Below are 25908 nucleotides of genomic sequence, written 5' to 3'. Positions count from 1 at the left end.
GCAGGAATATTCTCCCATTCTATGGATTGTCCTTTACTTTTTTGATGGTACTCTTTGAAGCACAAAAGTTTTTACTTTGGATGAAGTCCAATTTGTCTATTTTTTCTTTTGTTACGGGTGGTTTTAATATCATGTTTATGAAACCATTAATTAGTCCTAGGTCATGAAAATTTATTCCTATGCTTTTTCCTTTTCTAAAAACCATCTTAAACATTTTAAAGTGTACAATTTAGTAATGTTACGTATATTCACATCATTGTGAAATTAGAAATTTTTTATCTTTCACAACGGAAATTTTGTACACATTAAATACGAATTTCTCCCCTACTCCCATCCCCAGCCCTTGGCAACCACTACTTCATGTTTCTGTGATTTTGACTACCGTAAATACTTCATATAAAGGAAAGTATTTGTCCTTTTGTGATTGGCTTCTTTCACTTAGCATAATGTTCTTGAGATTGATCCATGTTCTAGCATGTGACATGATTTCCTTCTTTCCGTAGGCTGCTTACTCTTCCATTGTATGTATATACCATATTTTATCCTTTCATCCACCAATGGACATTTGGATTGGATCTCTTGGCTATTGTGAATAATGCTGCAATAGGGATTGTATTGAATTTGTAAATCGTTTTAGGTAATATGGACATTTTAACAATATTAAGTCTTTAAATCCACATGCGTGGAGATGTCTTTTCATTTATTTATATACTCTTTGGTTTCTTGTAGCATTGTTGTTTTGTAGTTTTTAGTGTCCAAGTTGTTTGCTTCCTTGGTTAAGTTTATTTCTAAGAATTTTATTCTTTTTCATGCTATTATAAATAAAATTGTTTTGTTTTGTTTTGTTTTTCAGTAGAGACAGGGTTTCACTACGTTGGCCAGGCTGGTCTCAAACTCCTGGCCTCAAGTGATCCGCCTGCCTCATCCTCCCAACATGTTGGGATTACAAGTGTAAGCTGCCACACCTGGCCTGAAATTTTATTCTTAATTTCCTTTCCATATTGGTCAATGCTAATGTATAGAACTGTGATGGATTTTTGTGTGTTAATGTTGCATTTTGTAACTTTGCTGAAATCATTTATTAGTTTTTACAGGTTTTTTGGTGGAATTTTTAGGGTTTTCTACATATAAAACCATATAATCTGTAAACAGAAATAATTTTACTTCTTCCTTTCCAATTGGAGCGCCTTTTATATATCTTTTCCTTGTCTAATTGCCCTGGCCCAGTACTATGTTGAATAGAAGTGGCAAGATTATGCATCCTTGACTTTCTCCTCTACTTTGAGGAATAGCTTTGCCTTCCACTAGTAAACATAATGTTAGTTGTAGGCATTTCACATAAGGCCTCTATGATGTGGTAGTATTTTCCTCTTATTCCTAGTTTAATCATAAAGTGGTGTTGAATTTTGTGGAATGCTTTGTCTGAATCATGTGGTGTCTGTCTTTCATTATATTAATGTGGTATGACTCTATTGATTTTTGTATCTTGAATCATCCTTGCATTCTAAGTATAAATCCAACTTGGTCATGATGTATAATACTTTTTTTTTCCTTTGAGACAGAATCTCACTCTGTCACCCAGGCTAGAGTGCAGTGGTGCAATCTCAGCTCACTGCAACCTCCACCTCCTGGGTTTAAGCGATTCTCCTGCCTCAGCCTCCCGAGTAGCTGGGATTACAGGTGCCTGCCACCACGCCCAGCTAATTTTTGTATTTTTGGTAGAGACAGGCACTGGAAGAGATGGGGGCAGAGAACAGCCCTCACTGACAGCACAGAGCCTTACCTCTTCACACAGTCTCTTTCTCCTCTCCTCCTCTGCCCACACAGTGACTCCCAGCCTCTAAGATTCCTGCTTTCAGCAATGCCCCTGATAGCATACCAATTAACTGAGGAGTTCTCAAACACCAACTCTTCACTGCCCATTAGCACAATGAAGAAATTGAGGAAAATGTATATGTCCCTGAATGTTGCTAATGGTCTTAGGGCAAACTGCTGCTTATTCTGCGTTATGTACTTCTTAGTTCATTGGGGTTAGGATGTCATTTTTTAATGAAATCATGTTAATAGTGTTTGTAAAATGAATGATGTGCAACCCCATGAAAAAGCGTATGTTTTTTGGAGGAGTAGAGGAAACAAGGAGGAGTGATAAAAATTTTGACTGTTGAAGTGGCGTGGGGGCAGGTTGAACTTGTCCAAGACTGCTTCCCTGCAGGCCAGCCTCCTTCAAGGCTTCATGAATGCTCTCCATTGCTGGGCGTAAGGTCATCAAAGCTGAGTTCTAGTAGAAGAGACATTCTAGAGGTCTAGAATGTCTGATGCACACACACTTAGAGGTCTAGAGACACCTGTTCTAGAAGTCCACCATTATGCCTCCACTCTTTAGGTCTTGAAGAGAAATCACATTCATTCATTCTACAAGTATCTACTCAGGAGGTGATATTTGTCCAGTGAGTGATGAGCACAATGGTTGATAGGCAGAGACAAACAATAATCAAAAAATAAGTCATAAAGGGTAATGAAAGCTGGGCGCAGTGGCTCATGCCTGTAATCCCAGCACTTTGGGAGGCGGAAGCAGATGGATCACCTGAGGTCAGGAGTTTGGGACCAGTCTGGCCAACATGGTGAAACCTTGTCTTTATTAAACATATGAAAATTAGCCGGGCGTGGTGGCCTCCGCTGAGCTCTCTTTTGTGTTTTAATGTAAGGTTAAGGAGCTCCTGGGCCTCTGGGGATTCTCCGCCAAACCAGGTCCCATCATCATGGCTTTCTCCCCTCTCTGCACTGGCGGACAGATCGTCTGCAGCTGCACACAGGACACACAGAGCTCACCCCTGCTCACTCAGGCTCACCTCCTAGGATGACTCCTAGGCAGGCAGAAATCGAGGCTGGTTTGCCACACTCACATTCTGGGACCAGGGACCTGCACCTGCCCTTGCTACACTCAACTGTCTCCCAGGCTGTCACCACTGCTCTCAGAAGAGCTCACACTGCTGGTGTGCCCAACCGTTTCTCAGGCTCTTGCCAAGAGGCGGCAAGAGAGTTTCCCCTACTCACCTGCCCACTGGGAACAAAACTTTATTTACTTTTTATTGAGGTAAAACGGATTTAACATAAACTACCATTTTAATCATTTTTGAGTACTGGATTTATTGGCGTTAAGCTTATTCACATTGTTCTCTCACCATCACCACCAATCCATCTCCAGAACTTTCTCATCATCCCAATATCAGACTGTGAACCCATTAATCATCCAGCTCCCTGCTCCCCTTTCTCCAAGTCCCTTAATTTGAAGTGGAATGAGGAGACTATGTTTGAAATTACAATGTTCACTTTTTGTTGACTTTCTCCTTGACAATCTTCCCTTGATTTAGTCAGATGTCCCCACCCCCTGGTTTCTGGGAAAGATTCCTCCCAGGCCTCAGGAGACTGTGCCCCATTTGCTGATGATGCCATAGTGGGACCCCAACAGGGAAACCAGGATGTCTAATGTGCAAGGGCAGGGTTTTCAGGGGACAGGCGGGGTTTCCTGAGAATTCTGGAAGCATGTCTGGAACTAGAGCCTTGTGTGGGAAGTACAGCATTTTTCTATCAGCAAAGCACTGAGAATGGGGAGACACCTTCTGAAGGGGCATCACAGGCAGGGGAGAGGAGAAGCAGACAAGCACTGGCTGCTTACACTCAGGCCTTTGAGCAGCGGAAACAGTCCGGAGTGTGTGGTACCACTTTCCCATTGGGATGCTGTGCCTTTTCTTACCAATTTTTTAGAATCTTTGGAATATTATGGATAATACTATGGATAATAACCCTTTATCTGTCAAATGTATTGGGAAGTTATTTTCCCAGTCGATTTCACTTTTCAACTTTTTTTATTTAATTTATTTGCCAGAGTGAATGTATAACTTCTTATGTTGTCAAATAATAACATAGTCCTTGAAAACTTCTGGAGATTTCTATTTTGGTTTAAAAGGTATCCTTAGTCCCAAGTTATTTTAAAAATACATTCTTTTAAGTTTTCATCTTAGATATATACTTTTGTTTTGTTTTGTTTTACACTTAGAAGTTCTTACCCATTTATTTGGGGTGAGATAGGGGATAGGAGGCCAACATTATTTGTTTCCAGAAAAATAACCAATTCTGCCAAGCTCATTTACTAAATAAACTTTCCTCCACTTAAAATAAAATCAGTAATATCTTTGTTTACTATCAAATTGTGATAAATATTGTGATTTACTTTGATACCTTCTAACTTATACCTCTTATTTGATTGTATTGATTATATAGCCTTAATAATGTTTTATTTAGTCTTTCATCAACATTTTAAAATAAAAATTTTATTCTCCTTCATCTCATTCAGTTGCTTACAGTAATTATACTAAATTTGTATAACTTGAGAAACATGAAATCTTTAGTCATATTCTGCCATCCAAGAACACAGTCTCATTCCATAGGAACATCTATTATTTTATATACTGCAATACATTTTGATAGTGTCTGATTTTTCAGTTTTCTGAAGCTCATAAATATTCCATAATAAGTCACCTTTGAATTGCTTTTGCAATGTGTACAACAAAATTTTATTTTAAGCAAATCATTGAAATAGTAAGAATTTCATGAAATCAAGGTGGTCCACCTTTGCTCATAACAACCCTTCATCTCCTGCCTTCTCCTTGTTTCTCTACTCCTCCTTCCTCATCCTAGAGCACTAGGATCAAAACATGTCCATGCAGCCACCTTATATTGGGTCCCACCAGAAAGTAGTCCCCTGAAACTCAAGCCAAACGCCACAGGCAACACAAAGAGACTCACTGGGTGGTGTTGGCAAAGTCTGGGTCCAGGCCCTGTCCAGGATGTACTTACTGAAGCAATCTGGCTCCACATGTCTTGCAAATGATTTCAAAGCAGCTACAAATGCCTAGACCCAGGAGTCCCAACATCTGGAACAAATAGCTTATTTGAAATGCGAAAATTATTCCCTGACGTAAGGGAAGAGCAGCAGCCTCCTCAGCAGTGACTCAATCTCTCCTGGTCTTTCCATGGAAGGCCCAGGCTCTTCCTGGCCCTACAGGCAGGGAAAGTTCTAGTGATCTTGCAAAAGTCCCTTCATTCCTGCTGTTTGGTGGACTTTGCTTTACCAAACTGGCTACAAAGGTTTGAGGAAATTAGCACATGATCAAACCATGAGAACTGGAGCTTCAGGTTTGCAAAAACCGGCATGAGCGCAGCCTGGAAAGATGTCAGCTTCTCCTGATGCAGGAAAGCTGAGGCCTAAAGCTCTGACCCCTAGAGGACAAGAGATACTGTGGAAAGTGGAGGGACTAAGAATATTGGCATGAATATAAAAGTTATACCATTGATCTAAATATGTTAATAGAAGCCCCATTTTTATATCAAAAAGGCAACATAACTCCCTCACATTGGTATTTCAACAGGTATCTTCAAAAAAGCTGCTATTAACGTAGTATATATGCCTGCAAATTCAAACTTTTTGACTCTAAGTAAAAATAGAAAATTTATATTGTGACTCTGAGTACCCCCATATCTATAAATGAAAACAAAAGTTTTATGAAATAATGCTCGATGCACTCTCATATATTCAATTCTATTCCACACTATTCCATTCTCTTCCATTTCATCCCATCTCGCTTTTGAAAAAGGTCATGGAAGGCCGAGCAAGATGGCACATGAGAGGAGGTTAATGCCTGTGCCCTCCAGAATAAAGGACAAAAGCAGAGACTAAACAAGTTCATTTTGACTGGAGTGTTTGGGAGAGAACCCTGGACAGCAGGGAAGAGACAGAAAATCTGTGGGTCAAAGAGAGACCAGGAAATTTCCTGGTCATTCCTAATACTTGTTTGTGAGGCCAGAGAGCCTGAAAGCCTAGTTTCAGGAGCCAACACCATCGTCAGAAACCACGAAGGACCTCTGTCCCAGGGAGGGCACCGAGGGATGGGGTGTCTTGCAGAGTCAGTTGCATCAACTCAAGCCCTGTCCTTAAGGAGTTCATTTTTCACAAATGCACTCGATTTCTTTGGTGTATGAGAACTCCATGATTTAAGAATCGTAATGCTGCGAATTTCCAGACAGAAGCATGACTTCTTTAGAGCAGCACCATCCGGTAGAACGCTCTGTGAGTTTTGCTTTCAAATGCTGGATGTCTTGTTTATCGCTTGTGAAATGCTTTACCAGGTATACTGAGGTCTTGTGAAAACACAGATAATGTTGATCAATGATGACTTCAAAACCTCTTGTGTTGACTCTGATGAAAGGTAAGTATTTAAATTTAATTGAGATTTACAGATGTTATTGAGTATCTACTATGTCCCAAAGCACCATATCAGGCAGTGGAGATACAGCACTGATCAAACACACATGCCAACCCTTATGGAGTTCACACGGCAGTTTGTATGTGCAGAGAGGGGGATTGCCAATTTCAAAATGAAACAGAGTTAACTAACAAAGCAGGGTTTTCAGGATGGAAATCCAGAAACTTTTCAAATGGAATCTTTTCACCTATAAACCCATTAGACCAAGGCCCACTGCTGTGTCATTTTGCGAATGCCACAGTTTTCCTTTATTTTCAAAGAAGCCGGCAAACTCTGAGAAATTCTATAGCTTATACATATTACTCTCAGACAATAAATTGCCCTGTCTACAGTTACTGTAGAGTAACAGCTAACAGATAATTCTTAATAAGTTGTAGGAATGTAGGTACCTGTCCTAGGGAATTTACATCTATTAATGCATTTAAACATCACAGCAGGCCGGGTGCGATGGTGCACACCTGTAATCCCAGCACTTTGGGAGGCTGAGGTGGGTGGATCACGAGGTCAAGAGATCAAGACCATCCTGGCCAACATGGTGAAACCCTGTCTCTACCAAAAATACAAAAATTAGCTGGGCATGGTAGCGGGTGCTTGTAATCCCAGCTATTTCAGAGGCTGAGGCGGGAGAATCACTTGAACCCAGGAGGCGGAGGTTGTAGTGAGCTGAGATCGCACCACTGTACCCCAGCCTGGCGACAGAGTCAGACTCTGTCTCAAAAAAAAAAAAAAAAAAAAAAAAAAAAAAAAAAAAAAAAAAAAAAATCACAGCAGCCCTGTGAGGTAGGTCCTACTACTATTCTCATTTTCAGGTGGGGAAAGTGAGGCACATAGAGGGTGAGTAGCTTGTCTAAGGTCAAGCTAGTGACTGATGGTGTCAGGAGTCACACTCCAGCAATCTGTGCTTTAACTACTAAACCAGACCGAATTTCAAAAACAACTGCTCTTAAGTACAAGTAAAACATCTCCAAGAACATTCTGAGCAGTTCTAAAGACAGTGGGAGGTGCTTTGACTTGGGTACTCAAGGGTTCCCAGGCACAGACAAAGCCTCTGCTTTCTGCCCTCAGTCATGACAGCAGGGCCTAGTCTGGACATAGGTGGGCACCAGAACTTGTCAGCATGACAGAAGGAAGAGATGAACCATAGCATAATCTTTCCTGATCTCTGTGTATTATCCTGAAACCCCTTTGGATCACATCACCCTACTATAAAGGACATTTGAGCAAAGACCCAGTGCACAAAGCTTAGCGCCTGTTTGGGATGTTGACGTCCAGCAGAGATAGCTTGTAGCAGTTGTCACAGATAGAAATGCCATGGAGGGCAGTCAGCAGTGATGGAGACAGCATTCCCTGGTGGGTCAAACCCAACCTGTAAGGTCTGTGGGTTTGCAGACCTGATGATTTGATTTTGTCAGAACACACATATTGTTCAGGCACAGAGAGACCACCTCCTGTTAACCAAGTCCCCATTGTGGGATAAAGCTCAATGTCAAGGCATTCATTTACAAATAGGAGCCTTTGTTTCTCAGTGATAGGGATCTGGTGCCTGATCATCAGGGACCCTCTTATCAAAGTGTATGAGATTCCATATTAAAAATCAGCGGTCGTTGGTGACCACACAATCAGAACAAAGGGGCATATTTTCCAGGTTAATAAAATTGTGGAAACAACATTCAAGGGGTCCGAGAGTCCCTGACCCAGACCCAGGAGTGGATCAACCCAAGGCGTTTTCACCCACCCTGATGCAGAATGAGCTCCTCTGTTCAGGTGGAGAGTGAGTGCCACTGTTTAAATGACAGCTGTGCCTTTCCACGCTCTTTGCTGAAAAGCAAGAGCAAAATCGAACCCAGCTCAATTGAGAGGAGTTACTGCATTGATGGTGATATGAGAAGGGGGTAGGGAAGTGCTGGGAGGAGAAGGGCAGGGTCCTCGGCCAGGGCTCCACCCCCGGGTCTGTGCCCACGGACCTAGGTTAGGAGAGGCATTTCTGTTTCAGTGCCCCAATGTATTTCCCAAGACCACCCTGGCCTGCCACGCCCCCATCCTGTGCCTAGAAAAACCCCGAGACCCTGGCGGGCACGCACATAAGCGGCTGGACGTCGAGAGGAACATGCCGGTGGAACACACCGGCATCTACCATCAGGCCATTGACCAGTGGATGGCGGAAGACAAGGCAGGGGGTCTAATTGAGCTGACTAACGCAAGCCGCCTATGGACGGATGGTGAAACTGAAAGAGCACACTGTAACACATGCCCACTGGCGCTTCAGCTGTAAACATTCACACCTAGATGCTGACACGGGTCGGAGCCCCACAGCCTGCCTGTCTGCATGCTCCCCCTAGAGCTTTGAGCAGCGGGGCTCGGAAACAGTAAGCCACACCCCCTGCGAGGGGGATAAGGGAACTTTTCTGGTTTCATTGGGAAAGCAAAGGACCTTGGCTAGGAACGGGCAGGGCTGGAGGACCAGGAAGCAGAAAGCACGGCAGTAGTCCTGCAACATGGCCAGTCTGTCCTGGACACCAACCCCAGTGCTGTGCCTCTCTCTCAGGTTTCAAATCCCAGGGAGGGGTATCTAATTTTTTAAGCTAAGGCACGTGCCTGGCCTTGACCTAAAAGAGACCCAGATACGGATCTTTCTAGACTGACATCCCACTCTTTAAGGGATGTCAGGGCACTTTTCAGAAGTGGAACTCAAGGCTGGTCTACTCCAAAGCAACAGGTGCCCACAGCAAGTTAAAGCTCATGAGACAAAACGCATCACGTGCACGCCTGTAATAAAAAGAAATTCGATTTACTGGGCAGGGGGAGTGCACTGCAGAGGAACCCTGAGGTTTTACTTGGTGATTCTAAAGAGGGTTTGAGTAACAGAGGGTCAGTCTGGATTGGATATTGCCTGGAAGTGGGTGCAATTAATGATTAGTTTTCTTAATAATTTTTAATTAGGAGTCAGAGAGATTAAAGTGAAGTCGTTGGTAAAGAAGCAGTTGTCAGTCTTGTTAGCAGAAGAGAGCAATGTGTAGTTGTTGAGTCTCCTAGTCACCGTCTTATTTCAGAGATGGACAGCATGGCCTTCCCTCTTTATATTCTGGGAATATCTCTGATGTTCCTTGGGAACCTCTGGGCTAGCTGTTAGCTGTGAGCTGTCACTTTGGAGTTTCTCACTTTCTCAAAATTCTGAACATTAATCAAAATGAATCTGGTTTGCAGGCCCTGACTTTCCCCCTAGTGACTTAGAGAGACGTCAGCATTTAAGGTGGTGTCTGCTGAGAGCTGATCACATTTTTAGTGACTGATGTCACCAGAACTAGATAAAGGGGTGTCTGAGGGATGCCCTGCAGCTATTGACCACAGTGGCTATAAGGGGAAAGGGACTGGGCACAATTTTATTAATAAGTCTGAGGATTCCTTTAGATTTTACCAACTTTTTCCTTATGCCAGGTGAACACAGTTTCCAATTGAAAGAACTTCTTTTCCCCAGATAAGATTAGTTGGGATACCAGAAACTTTTAATGGTTTCTGAGATTGAGTCATTAACATAAACAAAATAACTGGATCACAAATTGTCAAAATGCATCCCTCACACATCAGTGCAACTTCTCCTCTAACTGTTGATGGCTCAAGTCTTTCTGAACACATTAATCTTGGGGTGAGAACTTGGGAGATAAACACAGTCATGTTCTTTATAAATAAGGAGCCTCCCTGACAGTAGAAGTCACAAAGAAAGAAGACCATGGGCTTCTTCCCTTTGAATTGTTTTCCCTCTTGCTATGTTACTGCTTGAGCTTCCTTTGTGGGCTCCATAGTATCTCTGTTCTTTCCACTACTCATAAAAACACCACAGGGTAGGCTCCAGAGTGACCACTGCCAAGCCCCAGCTCTGCCAGCAGGCCCCCATCTTCTCATGATTCTGTGGGCTTCTGTTTCCTGGCATCTCTCTTCTTCCTGGCATCTCTCTTCGTCTCTCTAGGCTCTTGGTGAATTTGTACTGGTGGAAAAAGATGTCAACATTAGTAAGAAAGGAAAGATTTACAGCCTGAATGAGGGCAATGCTAAGTATTTTGACAGGGCCGCCACTTAATATGTGCAGAAAAAGAAATTCCCTGAGGTGAGTGAAGAAAGCCCAGGTGGGTTGTAGGGAGAATGTTGTCTCCATGGGGTCCTGTTTGGGTGGTGGCTTCTGGGGGCCTTGCCAAAAGAGGCTGGAGCCACTGTTCATAGCTCTGGTCAGTATGAGAATGGCAGACTCTGCCTTTCTTCATAAGCAATCAGTATCTTTTATAGCTAAAATTTACCTTCTAAAGATAATACTTCCCTTTACATTTAAGTTGTTCCAGGAGAAATTGTTTATAACAAAAGTTAGGAATAACACTTGCAAAACTCAGAGCTCAGGCCAGAATCTCTCTTAAGTCATTTGTTTAAGCTCCAACCTATAGGTTCACTCACAAATGTTGCATTTGCTTTTCGAAGGAATAATTAATTACACAAGAGAACTTCAAAAAGTTCATGGAAAAAAATGAAATTAAAAGATAAAAATAAAAAATATAAAATTTATTTCTCAACATAAGCTCCACTGAGCTCAAGACACTTTTGTAAGGGTTTATACCAGCCATTTAGTCCAACCCTAAACCCAAGGTCCTGGGAATTTAACCCTGCCAAGGCGGTCTTTTTTATGTTATTTGCTCAAGAAAAATGGATGCCCTTTAAAGGTTTTTTAATATTAGAAAACAAGAAGAAGCCAGAAGGAGCCAAATCAGGGCTGTAGTTATATTCCATTAAAACTCTTGCAAAATTCCCTTGTTTATTAAATTAATGAGAGGAATGAGCAGAGCATTGCTGTGATGGAGAACTCTCTGGTGAAGCCTTCCTGGGCTTTGTCTGCTAAAACTGTGGCTTTCTCAGAACACTCTCTTAATAAGCATATGTGGGCCAAGGAGCCCCAGTGTTGTGAAAATGAATGGCCGTGATTAGTCAAGGCCAAATCATATCCTGCACCTTCAGAGGCTCTTGCTTTCCTCCCCCAAGTTATGCCCATCTCTAGTTACCCATCCGTCCATCCATCCATCCATTCTTATATCCCTTCCTCCCTCCCTCCCTCCCTCCTATCTATCTATCTATCCATCCATCCTCCTTCCTATCTATCTATCTATCTATCTATCTATCTATCTATCTATCTATCTATCTATCTATCATCCATCCATCCATCCTCCTTTCTTTCTATCTATCTATCTATCTATCTATCTATCTATCTATCTATCTATCTATCTATCCATCCATCCATCTATCTATCCTTAACTGAGAGATTTCTCACAGCTTTTCTTTCTAGAGCAAAGGTAAGTTGAAGAGTAGCAACACCTGCCTCTGTTATGTGGAGTCATTCTGGGCTTGAAAACTAGGAATTTAGGGATGTAAGTTCTATCTCTAGTTCCTGGTAGTTCACTGTGTGTCTTCTGAAAGATTCTTTCTGTATTTAAATGTTTTGGTTTCATGACTTAACGTTTTCTCCAAATATAAAAATTGTGTGTGTTCATGTGTAACACGTGGAAGGCACCAAAAAAATAAAATGTAAACAAAAACCATGTGTAAGTGTCTTCACTCTCAGTAACCCCACTGTGAACATCATCATACATCTCTCTAGGTTTTGTTTTCTTGCAAATGTGCTTACATAGTTATCAAATGTAATCCAATCTACTTCACGAGTATTTCCTAGTTATTAAAAATTCTTCAAAAGCACATTACTGTACCATAACGTATTTAATCATTCTCAGGTTGTTCCACACTTAGCCTGTGTCTAGCTTTTCACTCCATAAAAAAATGTTGCCGTGAGCCCCTTTGTGCCTCGTCTTTGCTGATCTGAAAATTGCCTTAGAAGGTATTCCTAGAAGTAGGATTTCTGGTAAAATAGAATTGTGGATCCTCACCTTAGCCTTCACTGTTAATTCAGTCCAAGGTGTTTCATCTTGGATCCAATAAAGTGCTAAGTAACTAAAATACCAGAAGATTTGGTAATTTCTTTCCTGTAGTATGGTTTCAAGGGATGCAACTAGAGGATAATATAATATAATGATGTTCACTATAATTATGAGTTGGAGATAATAATAATAACAGTTAACACTTGCTGGGTGAGTAATAGGTGGTAAGCCCTGTTTTAAGTGTTTTACACGTATTAACTCCTTTATTCTCATAACAACTCTTGGAGGCAGGTACAGATGGGGAAGATGAGGCACAGAGGGGTTCAATTACTTATCCAAGGTAAGTGGCTGAGCCAGGATTCAAACCCAAGCATTCTGGCTGCCAACCCATACCCTTAACCACAACATGACCCTGCTTGGAAACAATCAAGTGGGGAAGAACCCTCATCTCCCACACACTGGGTTGCATGGCTTAGGGCTTCCTAACCTGCAGGGAGATAGCGCCTCCTCCTTGCTGGCTGCGGAGTTTCTGCCTCCTTCAGCTTGGTTCCTTTTCCTGCTTTACGGGCTGTGCGCCTGCTGGGTGTGGGCAGGACAAAAGCCCAGATGAAGAACACCCAATTCTGTATCTGGAAGGGAAGAGGAATATGTATTAGGTTGTTCTCAGGAATCTGCTGGAAGGGGGATGGAGGGAGGAAATGAGTGAGAAAACATTGCTTCAGGGGTTTGGTATTTTGTGTTCTCATTTTCGTTTTTGACAATTAGAGCATGAGGCTTGCCTAATTAGCAGTAATAGTTCCTTACACTTTTCACAAATTCCACCTGGTGCAAGGCCAGATGTGATCTATAAAATCAGAGTTCCTAGAGATGACAGGTCTAGTGGTAATGAATTCCCTCAGTATTTGCTTTTCTGCAAAATATCTTATTCTCCTTTGCCAATGAAGCTTTGTTTGGCTAGATATGAAAGTCTTGGTTGCAGTTTCTTTTAAGAATGTTGATCATTCCCTATGACTCATGGGGAATGGACCTCTGCTGAAAGGTCCACTGTTAGTTTAATGGGCTTTCATTTGTAGGTGACCTGACCCTTCTCTCTAGCTGCTTTTAACATTTTTCTTTCATTTCAAGCTTGGAGAATCTGATGATTATGTGTCTTGTGGATGATCTTCTTGTGAAGTATCTTACGAGGGTTCTCTGCATTTCCCGAATTTTTTTTTTTTTTTTTTTTTTTTTTTTTTTTTTTTTTTTTTTTTTTTTTTTTTTTTTTTAGCTGGCAAAGCCAAATTTTCTGTTGGCCTCTCTAGCTGAGTTGGCGAAGTTCTCATGGGTGATAACCCCAAGTATGTTTTCCAAGTTGTTTCCATTCTCTCCATCTCTTTCAGAGACACCAATGACTCATAGATTGGGTCTTTTTACAGAATCCCATATTTCTCAGAGGTTTTTTTTTTTTTCATTCCTTTTTCTTCTTTTTTCTTTATTCTTGTCTGTCTTATTTCAGAAAGCCAGTCTTCAAGCTCTAGGATTCTTTCCTCAGCTTCATCTATTGTGCTATTAATACTTGCGATTGCATTATGAAATTCCTGTAGTGTGTTTTCCAGCTCTATCAGGTTGATTACATTCTTTTTCATATTGGCTATTTGGTCTGTCAGCTCTTGTATTGTTTTATTGTGATTCTTAGCATCCTTGGTTTGGGTTTCAGCATTCTCCTTAATCTTGATGATCTTCATTCCTGTTCGCATTCTGAATTCTGTTTCTGTCATGTCAGTCATCTCAGCCCAGTTCAGAACCCTTGCTGGAGAGGTGACGCAGAAAGAAGGCACACAGGCTGAGCTGGCAGCGTTCTTGCACTCATTCTTTCTCATTTGTGTGGGCTAATGTTCCTTCAGTCTTTGAAGTGCTGTCCTTTGGATGGGGTTTTTTTTTCTTTTATCCTATTTGATAACCTTGGGGGTTTGATTGTGGTACAAGGTGGGTTCAGTGGACTGGCTTTGTTTCTGGAAGATTATAGGGGGTCAAAGCTCAGCTCCCAACTTCTGGACTGCGTGCTCTAATACTGGACTTCTACTGGGCCGACTTTGTTCCCAGTCTCCTTGATGTTAGGAATCCACTGTGCAGGGGGTACAGAGGTTCTCCCAGATAGCTGGTCACAACACTTGTATGGGTGGTGCCAGCCAAAGCGCTTCATAGGGTGGTGGCAGTGGAATCTGTCCTTGTTTGCATGTGCCAGCAGCAGTGGCAGTGGCACTGTGGAGGGGTGCATGCTTGTCCATTGTGGTGGGGTGCTAGTGGGTGCTGGGTTGCCGGCCTCTGTGCAGGTGTTCACAGCAGTGGCAGAGGCAGCATGGTGTCAGGAGGAAGGGCACCCCAGCTGGTGTCTTACGTGTGTTTGCACTGGTGATGGTGTTAGCATGTGAATGGGGTGCTGGTGGGTGCAGGAGTATGTGTGTCCTCTGTGTGTGTTCCTGTGGGTGGCAGTGACCACTCAGGGGGACGTGTGTCCATTATTCTCCATGCCTAGTTTCAGGCTGGTGGTAGCTTGGTGCAGAGGTGGGGCATTAGTGGGGGCAAGGTCTACCCATACACACATGCTCTGGCAAAGCCATATGGAGGGAGTGGCTGTGGGCAAGTGTATGCAGGCAAAGCAGCACAGGGGAGGCTGCAATCGGGGGAGGGCATGGGCAGGCTGGTGTGTCTGTGGGGCTACTCTGCTGGAGCTCTTTGCTGGTCAGGTATAGCCTGCCAGCACAGGAGCTATGATGTGGACCCCTAGGAGGTACCCTCTGTGGGCACCCAAGGCTGCACTACAAGAAGGTGTGGCCAGACTAGGGCCCTGGGAGAGACCAGGAGACTGAGGGATGCTCTGGTCGGACTGGCCCTGTCTCATGGACCACCCTGCAGAGTTCAGGTCCCACAGTTCTCCTAGGCCTTAAGACTCTTATAGGAGCAAGTTGAACTTTAGGGGGATGGGTGTCCCTGGCTATGCTCCACTAGAGAAGCTCCTGCAACAAACTCTCTGGGCACCACACTGGCTGGAGTTCTGCCCCTACCCCTTCTCTAAGCAGCTTTCCCTGCCAACTCAAGTGTCCATGGTGGTTGAGGGGCCTCCTCCTGTCAGGGTTCCAGATGCCCATGACAAGATTGGGATACTCCTTGCCAGTTCAGCTCACCCCTTCTCCAGGAACCAGAGATGGTGTTTCGAGAAGGAGCTCATAGTCAATAGTAGACAGTGCTGCTTAGAAGTTAAGTATAGTGTCCATAGGCTATGGTGGTGCATTGGTGACCTTGGGGGAAGTGTGTTCCACTGGAGTGATGGGATGGAAGTCGAGGAGCAGTGGGCAGAAGAACTGGGGGAGGTGGTGATGTGGAGGTGGTGATGTGCACACCTCCACGCCTCTGAAATGTGGCAGTGGGGAATCCCAGGATGGAACTAGAGTCTGATATGGGGCCTTTGGATGAATTTCTAATCAAATGGGAGATCGTTGAGCTGATGGACTGAGGCTGAAAGAGAAGTTGAAGTATGTCAAAAGAAGAGATGGGGGAAGATGGATGTCACTGAGTCTGTGAGAGGCAGAAGGGGGAGGAATCAGAAGACAAGAAGAGGATGGGCTTTGGGTAGGAGTTGGACACCACTTCCGTTATAACAGGAGGAAAGGCAGGATATTTACTCAACACCTGTGACTGGCAAATAAGGAACATGGTCCCATCTCCAGGAAGCTGCAGTCTAGTTGGAGTGGCAAGACATTACAACAAAAAAAGAATAATTCAGTGTGTGATAAGTCTACAGGGCCCAAGTACTATAGAACTGTGTAAGCATTTACAAGAAATACTTCAAGTTAGGTTTTACTTATGTGAAACCTCACTGCAAATCAAGGAAGGTTGAGGTCCCTTATGAGGCCTCATTGGCTTTGTTCAGAGATTTCTCAGGCTTGGTTTCCATCTTAACTTACTTTAATGGTTTGTTGGTAACACACACATACACACACACACACACACAGTTTCTAACCAAAACACCTTGAGAAGACATCAGTTCACATTTGATCTTATTGGCATTTACTCAGTTCTTGATCCATTACTCACTCTAGTTTGTGTTCAAGTCTTTAAAGTCTGGTCATGTTATTTTACCAAAGTATTAGTTTTGCAGCTTGCTTTGCTTGTCATTACTCATTAACCCCAAGCATTTTTGGAACACAAAACACTTGATGGCTGCCCTAAGGAATTTGCTGTCTCCCTGTGCACTGTCAGAGAATTATTAGACTAGAGAAAGAAATCATAGATGGATCACTGAATGGGGAAAACCAAACCTGCCCAGGGAGCAATGTAATAATATTGTCATGCCTTACCTCTTATGCCTACTCTAAGGAACATCATGACTTTTGACTTATTTCTCTCTGGTCAAACATCCTTTTTATTACACATGTGAGTAGTGGAATTGAGATTTACAAATAAGTTGTTTTATTTCTTTAAATAATTGCTAAAGGTGTTTAAGATTTTGCCACGGATAAACACTGCATGCAGTAAGAGCCGAGTAGTCATTATTTAAGGAAGTCTGCTTCTCAGAAAGCTAAAACGATTGTGAACCACAGCGATTCAAGCAGGAGCTTCAAGGAGCTACTAAAAAGCTGTTGTTCATGTAGACTTCCTCTTTCCTTCCTTCCTTCCTTCCTCTTTCCTTCCTTCCTTTCTTTCTTTCTTTCTTTCTTTCTTTCTTTCTTTCTTTTCCTTTCCTTCTCTCTTTCTCTTTCCTTCTTTCTCTTTCCTTTCTCTCCCTTCCTTCCTTTCTTCCTTCCTTCCTTCCTTTCCTTTCCTTTCTCTCCTTCTTTTCTTCCTTTCTCTTTATTTGTTTAGCTGCTCTCTTAAGATTGCTACAGGATATTGTCTCTTACTTTAAGTAGTCCTACATTTAATAAGTCCAATCACATGTTGACATTTAAGGGACTCATAATGAATGAAATGCACAATTGTATAATTGTTTCAATTTCTACACTAGTGGCTGGAGGATAGGGGGTCAGGAATGTAGAGGTCACCCCAACTGGATGTGTGATCCCAGCGCAGGTACTGACTAACCACGAAGGCCACTGAGTTTTGTCTCTTCTCTTTCTGCCTTCTAGGACAGCAGTGCTCCCTATGGGGTCAGGTATGTGAGCTCCATAGTGGTGGATATGCACCACATCTTGGTCTATAGAGAAATCTTCATGTACCCAGGTGACCAGAAGAGCCCTCAGGGCAAGGGAATTCTCCTTTGTCCACCAGCTGTGCATCCAGTCAGGGAGCAGGAGGAGCTCTCTCCTGTCATACCTGCTGTTTGGCTACTGCACTGCTGCTCCTTGGCATGTCTGTGTGGTGGGCAGGGGAAGAGAAACCAGCTCTATTTCCCTTGAATGAGCCTCCAGGCTGTGGTAGGTTTGAAGGAGAAGGCCGAAATCATGTGACTGGTGATTCTTACTGTCCTTCCCCTTCGGCCTCACACTCATCGTTCACCATGAGCCAGTTGTGTGTCTTATTTGCCACAGGCTGCGTCTGACTTTTAGCTTCAGCGCCAGCTGATTTGGGGTCATAGACCGCATAAGGAATCTAATGAAATTTATAAACACACTTGCCAGAAAAATGCATATAAGCATACACATTACATACACTACATGTTTAGAGGGTTTACAGATGCCCTGAAATCTACCCAAGAATCCCCTAGAGGAGTCGCACACCCCAGAATAGGAACTTCTGCTCAGAGCTCATCAAATATGACTGTAAATGTTGTTCCTGGAAGGTCTAACTGCAACTCAGCTCTATCCCATATCCATTAATTGCAGGGCAGAGGCCAGCGGCAGAAGTTGTAACTGACAATTTTCTTTTGCGGGGCCTGTGGCTGGCAGCTCTGGGTGGAGAAGATCTCCTTGATGCAAGAGCTGAAGGCTCTTCCCCAACATCAGCAAGCCTGGGGAGCTGAGCAGGTGTCTTTGTCCTGCACTTCCTGGGCCACCTTCTCTGGCAGCAGGGAGCAGCCCAGGGCGGGATCAAGGAGCACTCTTGGAGATGGGTCAGGCTTCTTTTTTTTTTGAGACAGAGTCTCGCCCTGTCACCCAGGCTGTTGTGCAGTGGCACAATCTCGGCTCACTGCAAGCTCCGCCTCCCGGGTTCACGCCATTCTCCTGCCTCAGCCTCCCGAGTAGCTGGGACTACAGGCGCCCGCCACCACGCCCAGCTAATTTTTTGTATTTTTAGTGGAGACGGGGTTTCACCGTGTTAGCCAGGATGGTCTCGATCTCCTGACCTTGTGATCCTCCCGCCTCAGCCTCCTAGAGTGCTGGGATTAGAGGCGTGAGCCACCGCGCCCGGCCGGGTCAGGCTTCTTAAGGGGAAGGACCCCTGCAGCAGGGCTGTGTGAGCTGGGGACAGCAGGGCTGTGTGAGCTGGGGACAACACGGCCCTCCCAGCAGGAACTCACTGGAGACACCCAGGTCTTGTCAATCAAGTTATTTTCTGTCAAACAGTTGGGATAAACAGTTCCCTCAAGGGGCCCCGGACAGCACCTGAAGGAACTGAGGTCTCCATGGGTCTCCAGGATCCTGGATGTGGATGTCCTGCGGAGAGGAGGGGGTTTTTCTTGTCCTCCTGCTCCTGCGTCTCTACCTGACCCTCCTCCTCTATCACTGCTCTGGGCTTTCCTTGGGTCCTCACCTTGGTCTTATTCGGCAGCCTGGCTGGGATCGGAATCAGCTTCCTGGCCCCGGCCACCTGCTCCCGTGGTGAAGGCAGTTGGAGAGGGAACTGGCTGCTGGGAGGAGGGATCCTCACCGAGCTGGGGTGTCCCAACATCATGGAGTTGCGAGCAGACAGCACGGGTTTCTTCCTTGAGGGGAGCCCGCCGCCCACAGCAGGCAGGACCCCCAGGGGGACGTCCGTGTCTGGCGGGAGAGGACACGGTTTCCTAGGGGCGCTGTAGAAGCTGACTGGAGAAGGCCCGCGGCTCTGCTGAGGGTTGAAGAGGAATCGGAAAGGGCCCGGGGTACGCGTGGGCGCCGCAGGCTGAGCCGGGCCAGGCTGAGAGGACTCACGGGCTATGGGAGCTTGTGAGCGACGGCCCGGCAGGGGTCTGCGGCGGGACCGGGGACGAAATATACTTAATAAATTGCCCATTTAGAGCAAGTTGTGCGGGTACAATGGCGAGAAAACGGTCAGTAATGGAGACGCTGCTCCGTAGTCGCCCACTTCTCTTTCGCCAGGCGCGCACTGGGCAGCTGAGCGCTTGTGACGTCCCAATGGGGCTGGTGACAGAACCAGAGCGTGCAGAAGCGCGCGGGAGCACCCCCGTCCTAGGGCGCCTACCAGAGGGGTCAAAGGGCAAAACGGAGAGCCCCACCCCCACCACTCCCGCCCCCGCAGGACCCAGCAGGACTCTCTCACACCTGGGGACATCCTGCTCCTGGGGACAGGTATGTGGCCTGTGATGGGCCCCTCTGTGGGGCTGTGGGGGATGCGGGGCTGACATATTAGAGCCCTTTCCGCCTGGCGCCTGGCCTGGGCACTGCCTTGGCACCCAGTGGCCCTGTATTGCCCGACCCTGTCCCCTGGGTTACAGGGCCAGAATCTGCTGGAAGCCCAGCACGGGCCCACCCGCATCCTGCCAGGTTCCCCCAGGGCTGCTCCAGTGCCTCTGTGCCGCCTGGAGCCAGGCCCACCTTCTCCATGGCCGCCCTGGCCGCTAGGGCCACCAGTTCCCGCTATGCAGGTTTCCAGGGAGAGAATGCGGTGCTCTGACCTGACTGGATGTTGCCCCTTACCACATCCCTTCCTGGCAGGCAGGGCCTCCACTTCTTTTCACAAATTTACCTAAGACCTTCCCACAGGTCCTTCAGGTGGTCATGGCCCAGCTGGGCTTTGAACCCGGGCTGTGTGATTCCACAGCTGGCGCTCTGGCCTGTGTGCCTGCCGATCATGGATACGGCACGTATTCTTATTTTTTTCCTGTAGTCCTGGGGTACTTAGCACCGTGGCATATCTGTAATAAGCACATGCACACCTAGAAGGAGGCCTTCACTTCAACACGTAAGTTGACCATGGCCCACTCTGGGCTCCAGTCCTCTACAAAGATGTAGGGCAGGGACTACCCATTGTCAGCACAGCACCATCCCACATTGCTCTTCTAATGGAGCGTTCAGCCCAGATGTTTTTTCTTATCTAGTGGGAAGGATCCAAGTATGTAAAGCTTATGTTCTACATCAGCTTTGGTCTATCCTGAAAGAAATTCACCAGGGGAATTATTCCATATTGATAAGAAGCCAGTTTCTTTGGCCTTCCTGGAATATGTCTTGAAAGCAAATGTGTCATTTATTTGCAAGTTAATAGTGGAGCAATGTATTGGATTAAAATATGATCAACGAAATTTGGTCACTGTGAGCATGCCAGCTGGATCCACTCTTCACCACCCATTAACACCTAAATATAATTTCAGATCTTATGCCCAAGAGAAGGACATACTCTTGGGTGTCTGGACAAGGAGAACATGCATGAAAAATCAACAATTCTTCTTACCCATCAGGCAAGTGAAGTCATGGAGCAAACCACGACCCCATAACTGGAGAGACAGAATAATACCAAAAGCCACAACTTACAGCCTCAGAAACCCACAGGTAGAGACCTCCACAGGAACAAGCAACTGGGTGGGGAAAGCAAAGTGCAACTGACAAATTGCTGGAGGCCCAGTGTGAACAAGGCTGAGAGTTAAAACTCTAGGAGTTTCCAGCCATAGAGAGGCCCCATGAGCTGTAAAGCTTCAATAGCTCTACTGGGTTCTGAAAGTGAAAAGGTGTGAAATATTGCATTTCTCTAATGATTAGTAATGTTGCATTACTCTGGTGGTTAGTAATTTTTTCCTTTTTTCTGGACACTTGTATGTCTTTTTTTTGAGAAGTGTCTGTTAATGTCTTTTGCCCATTTCTTGATGAGGCTATTTGGTTTTTAATTTTGTCTTGTTCAATTGTTTACGTTCCTTATAGATTCTGGATATTAGGGCTTTGTCAGATGCTTAGTTTGCAAATATATTCTCCCCTTCTGTAGGTTGTCTGCTTACTCTGTTGATAGTTCCTTTACTGTGCAGAAGCTCTTTCATTTAATTAGGTCCCACTTGTCAATTTTTGTATTTGTTGCAATTGCTTTTGAGGATATAGTCATAAATTCTTTGCCAATGCTGATGTGCAGAATGCTGTTTTCTAGGTTTTCTTCTAGGGTTCTTGTATTCTGAGGTCTTACATTTGAATCTTTAATCCATCATGGTTACTTTTTGTATATGGTGAAAGGTAGGGGTCCAGTTTCAGTCTTCAGCATATGGCTAGCCAGATATCTCGGGAACATTTATTGACTAGGGAGTCCTTTCCTCTTTGTTTATTTTTGTCAACTTTGTTGAAGATCATATGGCTATAGGTGTTCGGCTTTATTCTTGGGTTCTCTATTCTGTTCCATTGGTCTGCATGTTTGTTTTTGTACCAGTACCATGCTGTTTTGGTTACTGTAGCCTTATAGTATAATTTGAAGTCTGGTAGCATGATGCCTCTGGCTTTGTTCTTTTTGCTCAGGATTGCTTTAGCTATTCAGACCCTTTATTAGTTCCACATAAATTTTAGAATAGTTTTTTTAGGTCTGTGAAAAATGATGTTGGTAGCTTGATAGGAATCATATTGAATCCATAGATTGCTTTGGGCAGTATGGCCATTTCATCAATATTGATTCTTCAAATTAATGAGCATGGAATGTTTTTCCATTTGTTTGTGTCATCTCTGATTTCTTTCAGCAGTGTTTTGTAGTTCTTGTAGAGATCTTTTACCTCCTTGGTTAGATGTACTCTTACATATTTATTTATTTATTTGTTTTTGACTATTGTAAATGGGATTGCTTGCTTTATTGGGTTTTCAGCTTGATTGTTATTGTTATATAGAAATGCTACTTATTTTGTACATTTGTATTATGTCCTTAAACTATATCGAAAGCATTTATTAGTTCCAGGATTCTTTTGGTGGAGTCCTTAGGATTTTCTAGATGTAGAATCATATAGTTTAACTTCTTTTCTTATTTGGATGCCTATTATTTCTTTCTCTTGCTTGATTGCTCTGGCTTGGACTTCTTGTTATGTCAATTTTATCTGAATTTTTAAAACAATGTATTAGAGATAAAAATGAACCTATCTACAACATGAGTAATAATTGCAGACCAGGGGTTACGAACCTTCAGAATCGTCATTTGAATCTTTTTTTGGGGGGGCGGGGGGAGGTCACTAACTGACTTTTTCTCATCCATGCTCAGGATGCGCATTGAGCACTCTTCATCTAACAGCCCTGACCCATGCAGAACCTGCACCCAAGAATCAAGCTCAGGCTTTTTGGCCACTTCTGGTTTAACCTCTGGCCCCTTTATGACTGCACTGATAACTCGAGGAGGAGTCTGGCCAGATGCCTGCTGAGTAGGCACTGAGAGTCTCATTACAGGTGTACCATGGGCTACTGAAAAAGGGGTAAGTGCTCTCACAGCCAATGGTGTTCCAACAATGTTAATGCTTCCTGATCCAGTTAAATTTGACTTTGTCTACAGTCGACACCGTGCAAGCTGTGTAGCTGAGATGGTAATAATTTTGACAGGCTGCATGGTGATTTTGTCTCGGTTTTCAGTAGCAGCTGGCATCATAGTAGGGATTATCTGAATGACTACCTTTGGAGAGGTCACTGTTGTTGGACTAGTGCTGGTTATTAATGATGCACCTGCATTGACTGACTGAACTGCCACAGTTGAAATGTTCTGACCCAGTGATGTCATCACAACAGTACTTGCATTGCCACACGAACCGTCCTTGGAGCTGCTGTTGCTGATACAGATTCAGTGGTAGCTGGAAACCTGCATGAAGCATCGTGACCAGGGGAAGTTATATTCACGAATTTAGCTACACCCTTCTCTGCTCTGGGTAGCCTTCTCCACCTCAAATCAGCTAGGCTTAATAATAGTTACAATTGGCATTAATCAGCTGCACCTAGCATTTCTACATGTCTGCACCCACGCTTTCTTTAAAGTGTTTATAAGGGATGAATTTTTTCCCCCACAAACAGAGGATGTTGCTTTCAGGAGACTTTCTGCAGACAGTGACACTTATTCCAATGATTTTTCGTCAGTAGCTCCTGCTAAATCTTCATTACAGGTTTCACTTCTGTCATCATCTATGAACACTATGTTTTTGGGCATATCCTTGAACTGATATACAAGCCTCTGTCCTTCGACCTTTGCAAGAATTCCCCTTTGGTAGCTTTGCAAGAATACCCCTTTGGTAATAGTATCTCAAAGCTTGTTCCATAGTTTCATAGTTCATGTCTGGTTTGTTCTTATGCTTTCCCCAAAGCTTACAGACAGCCTTTGAATCCACCAACCTGAACATGCCTTTTTCTCTCTGAATCCATTTAATATACTGGGGACAAGTATTTTTATCTTTAAGTAGATGTAAAAGAAACTCCTACAAATATATTATGTTTCCTTTTCCTTCTCTCGGTTTTTCTTTATACCTGACTCAGGAGACCTGCTGGAAATTGGTGGTTGTTGGGTCTTTGGTTTATGGCCAATTTTTTTCCTTTTCATTTGTTTGTGGTTATCTGGTGAGGTAGGAATAGGAGAGGTATCCATTGGTTCAGATCCCTCAGTTGATATCTCCACTACAGTTTCTGTAATGACATCTGGCCTCACAGCAACATGGATAAATTCAGGACTTCTTGAATCCCTCAAGTAGGTAGGACATTCCGTAGGAAGCAAGGCTTCAGCAGCTTCAATTCTCCTTTGGAGTCATATTCAAAATAATCTTGCTCAGGTGAATGTCTTAAAGCATTTCTGCTGTTTTCCTCTAGTGGCTTCATATTTTGGGGTCTTATATTGATGTCTTTAATCCATTTGAGTTTATTTTTCTATCTGGTGGAGGATAGAAATCCAGTTTCATTCTGTGTGTGCACATCCCATTTTCCAAGCACCATTTGTTGAAGAGTCTGTCCTGTTTGCAATGTGTGCTCTGGCCTTGGCACTTTGTCAAAAATCAGTTGGCTGTAGATGCATGGAGTTATTTCTGGGCTTTCTGTTCTGTCCCTTTGGTCTATTTGTCTTTATGCTAATGCCATCCTGTTAAGGTTATTATAACTTTGTAGTGTATTGTGTGTTTTGAAGTCAGGCAATATGGTGTTTGGAGCTTACTTTCTTTTTTTTCTTCTCCAGATTGCTTTGGCTATTTGGGGACTTTTTTGGTTCCATATGAGGTTTAGGATTGTTTTTCCTATCTCTGTTAAGAGTGTCACTGGTATTTTGATAGAGATTTCATTGAATCTGTAGATAGCTTTGGGTAAGACTGGCATCTTAAAAATATTGTTTTTCTAATGCAAGAACATGGGACATCTTTCCATTTATTTGCATGCTCTTAATTTCTTTCATCAATGTTTTATACCTTTCAAAGCAGAGGTCTTTCAGCTGCTGGTTAAATTTATTTTTAGGCATCCCATTTTTTATGGCTATTTTCTATGGAATCATTTTCTACATTTTCTTTTCAGATAGTCCATTATTAGTGTATACAAGTGCTACCAATTTCTGTATTTTGTCTTTGTATCCTGCAACTTTACTGAATTCATTTATGTTAACGGGTTTTTTCCGGTGGAATCTTCAGCATTTTCTGTATATACGAGTATAAATCTAGAGAAAAGTAAACTCTCATACACTGGTGGTGGAAATATAAATTAATAAACCCACTGTGGAGAACAGTTAGGAGGTTCCTCATAAAACTACAAATAGAGCTACCATACAAATCAGTGATCCCACTGCTGGGTGTATACATAAAAGAAAGGAAATCAGTATATTGAAGAGAAGTCGGCACTCCCCTGTTTACTGCAGCACTGTTCCCAATAACTAAGATTTGGAGGAACCCTAAGTGTCCATCACTAGATGAAGGGGTAAAGAGAATGTGGTGTATATACACAATGGAGGACTATTCAGTCATAAAAAGGAATGAGATTCTGTCATTTGCAACAATATGGATGGGATGGAACTGGAGGTCATTACGTTAAGTGCAACAAGCCAGGTGCAGAAAGACAAACGTGGCATTTTCTCACTTATTCATGGGATCTAAAAATCAAAACAATTGAGCTAATGGGCATAGAGAGCAGAAGAATGGTTGCCAGAGGCTGGGAAAGGTAGTGGAAGGGGGTTGGTAGGGGTGGGTGGGGATAGTTAATGGGTATAAAAAAAATTACAAAGAATTAATAAGACCTACTATTTGGTAGCACAGTAGAGTGACTATAGTCAAAAATAAAGTAATTGTACATTTAAAAATAAGAAATATACTTGGATTTTTGTAACAGAAAGGATAAATGCTTGAGGAAATGGATCCCACATTCTTCATGATGTGATTATTATCCATTGCATGCCTGCATCAAAACATCTGATGTACCCCATAAATATATGCACCTACTATGTACCCACAAACATTAAAAAACTAAAAATAAAAGAAAAATAAAAAGAGATGCATCCTTTGGTTCCTGAAGCATGGAGGTGCTGCTATGAGGTGCAGGAACTCCTTGTGGCAGCCATAGCTAGAGTGAGGTGGATGGAGATGCTGGTGATGGAGAGTGGAGTCCTGGTGAGCTGCAGAGAAGGCTGCTGGCACCCGTGCTGGCGAGATGCCT

At 43.6% G+C, this 25908-nt stretch overlaps 1 protein-coding gene and 1 pseudogene across 1 annotated transcript; both read right to left on the bottom strand.

The window, feature by feature from the left end:
• Positions 1-9812: 9812 nt before the first annotated feature.
• On the bottom strand, positions 9813-19435 carry LOC126937359 (nuclear pore-associated protein 1-like). Its single transcript, XM_050760729.1, has 3 exons — positions 18899-19435; positions 12717-12858; positions 9813-10305 (listed from the first exon to the last, which is right to left on the bottom strand). Exons 1-3 carry the CDS (start codon positions 19355-19357, stop codon positions 10220-10222), a joined length of 687 nt encoding a protein of 228 aa, XP_050616686.1. The 5' UTR covers positions 19358-19435; the 3' UTR covers positions 9813-10219.
• Positions 19358-24727, bottom strand: LOC126937331 (ETS-related transcription factor Elf-2-like; annotated as a pseudogene).
• Positions 24728-25908: the final 1181 nt, after the last annotated feature.

This window comes from Macaca thibetana, chromosome 15, assembly GCF_024542745.1.
Source record: "Macaca thibetana thibetana isolate TM-01 chromosome 15, ASM2454274v1, whole genome shotgun sequence".
NCBI lineage: Eukaryota > Metazoa > Chordata > Mammalia > Primates > Cercopithecidae > Macaca > Macaca thibetana.
Note: the sequence above shows the minus strand (reverse complement) of the source record. Positions and strands in the feature narration are given on the sequence as shown.

What these genes read in the sequence shown, in the direction of transcription:
- LOC126937359 (XM_050760729.1), bottom strand. Translation starts at nt 19,357, where the DNA reads ATGGGCAATTTATTAAGTATATTTCGTCCCCGGTCCCGCCGCAGACCC. An exon ending in GGCTGCCGAATAAGACCAAG is followed by an intron (nt 12,859 to 18,898) that starts GTGAGGACCCAA and finishes CTTCCCTTCCAG; the next exon opens with ATACAGAATTGGGTGTTCTT. An exon ending in GAGGCGCTATCTCCCTGCAG is followed by an intron (nt 10,306 to 12,716) that starts GTTAGGAAGCCC and finishes TTTTTCCACCAG; the next exon opens with TACAAATTCACCAAGAGCCT.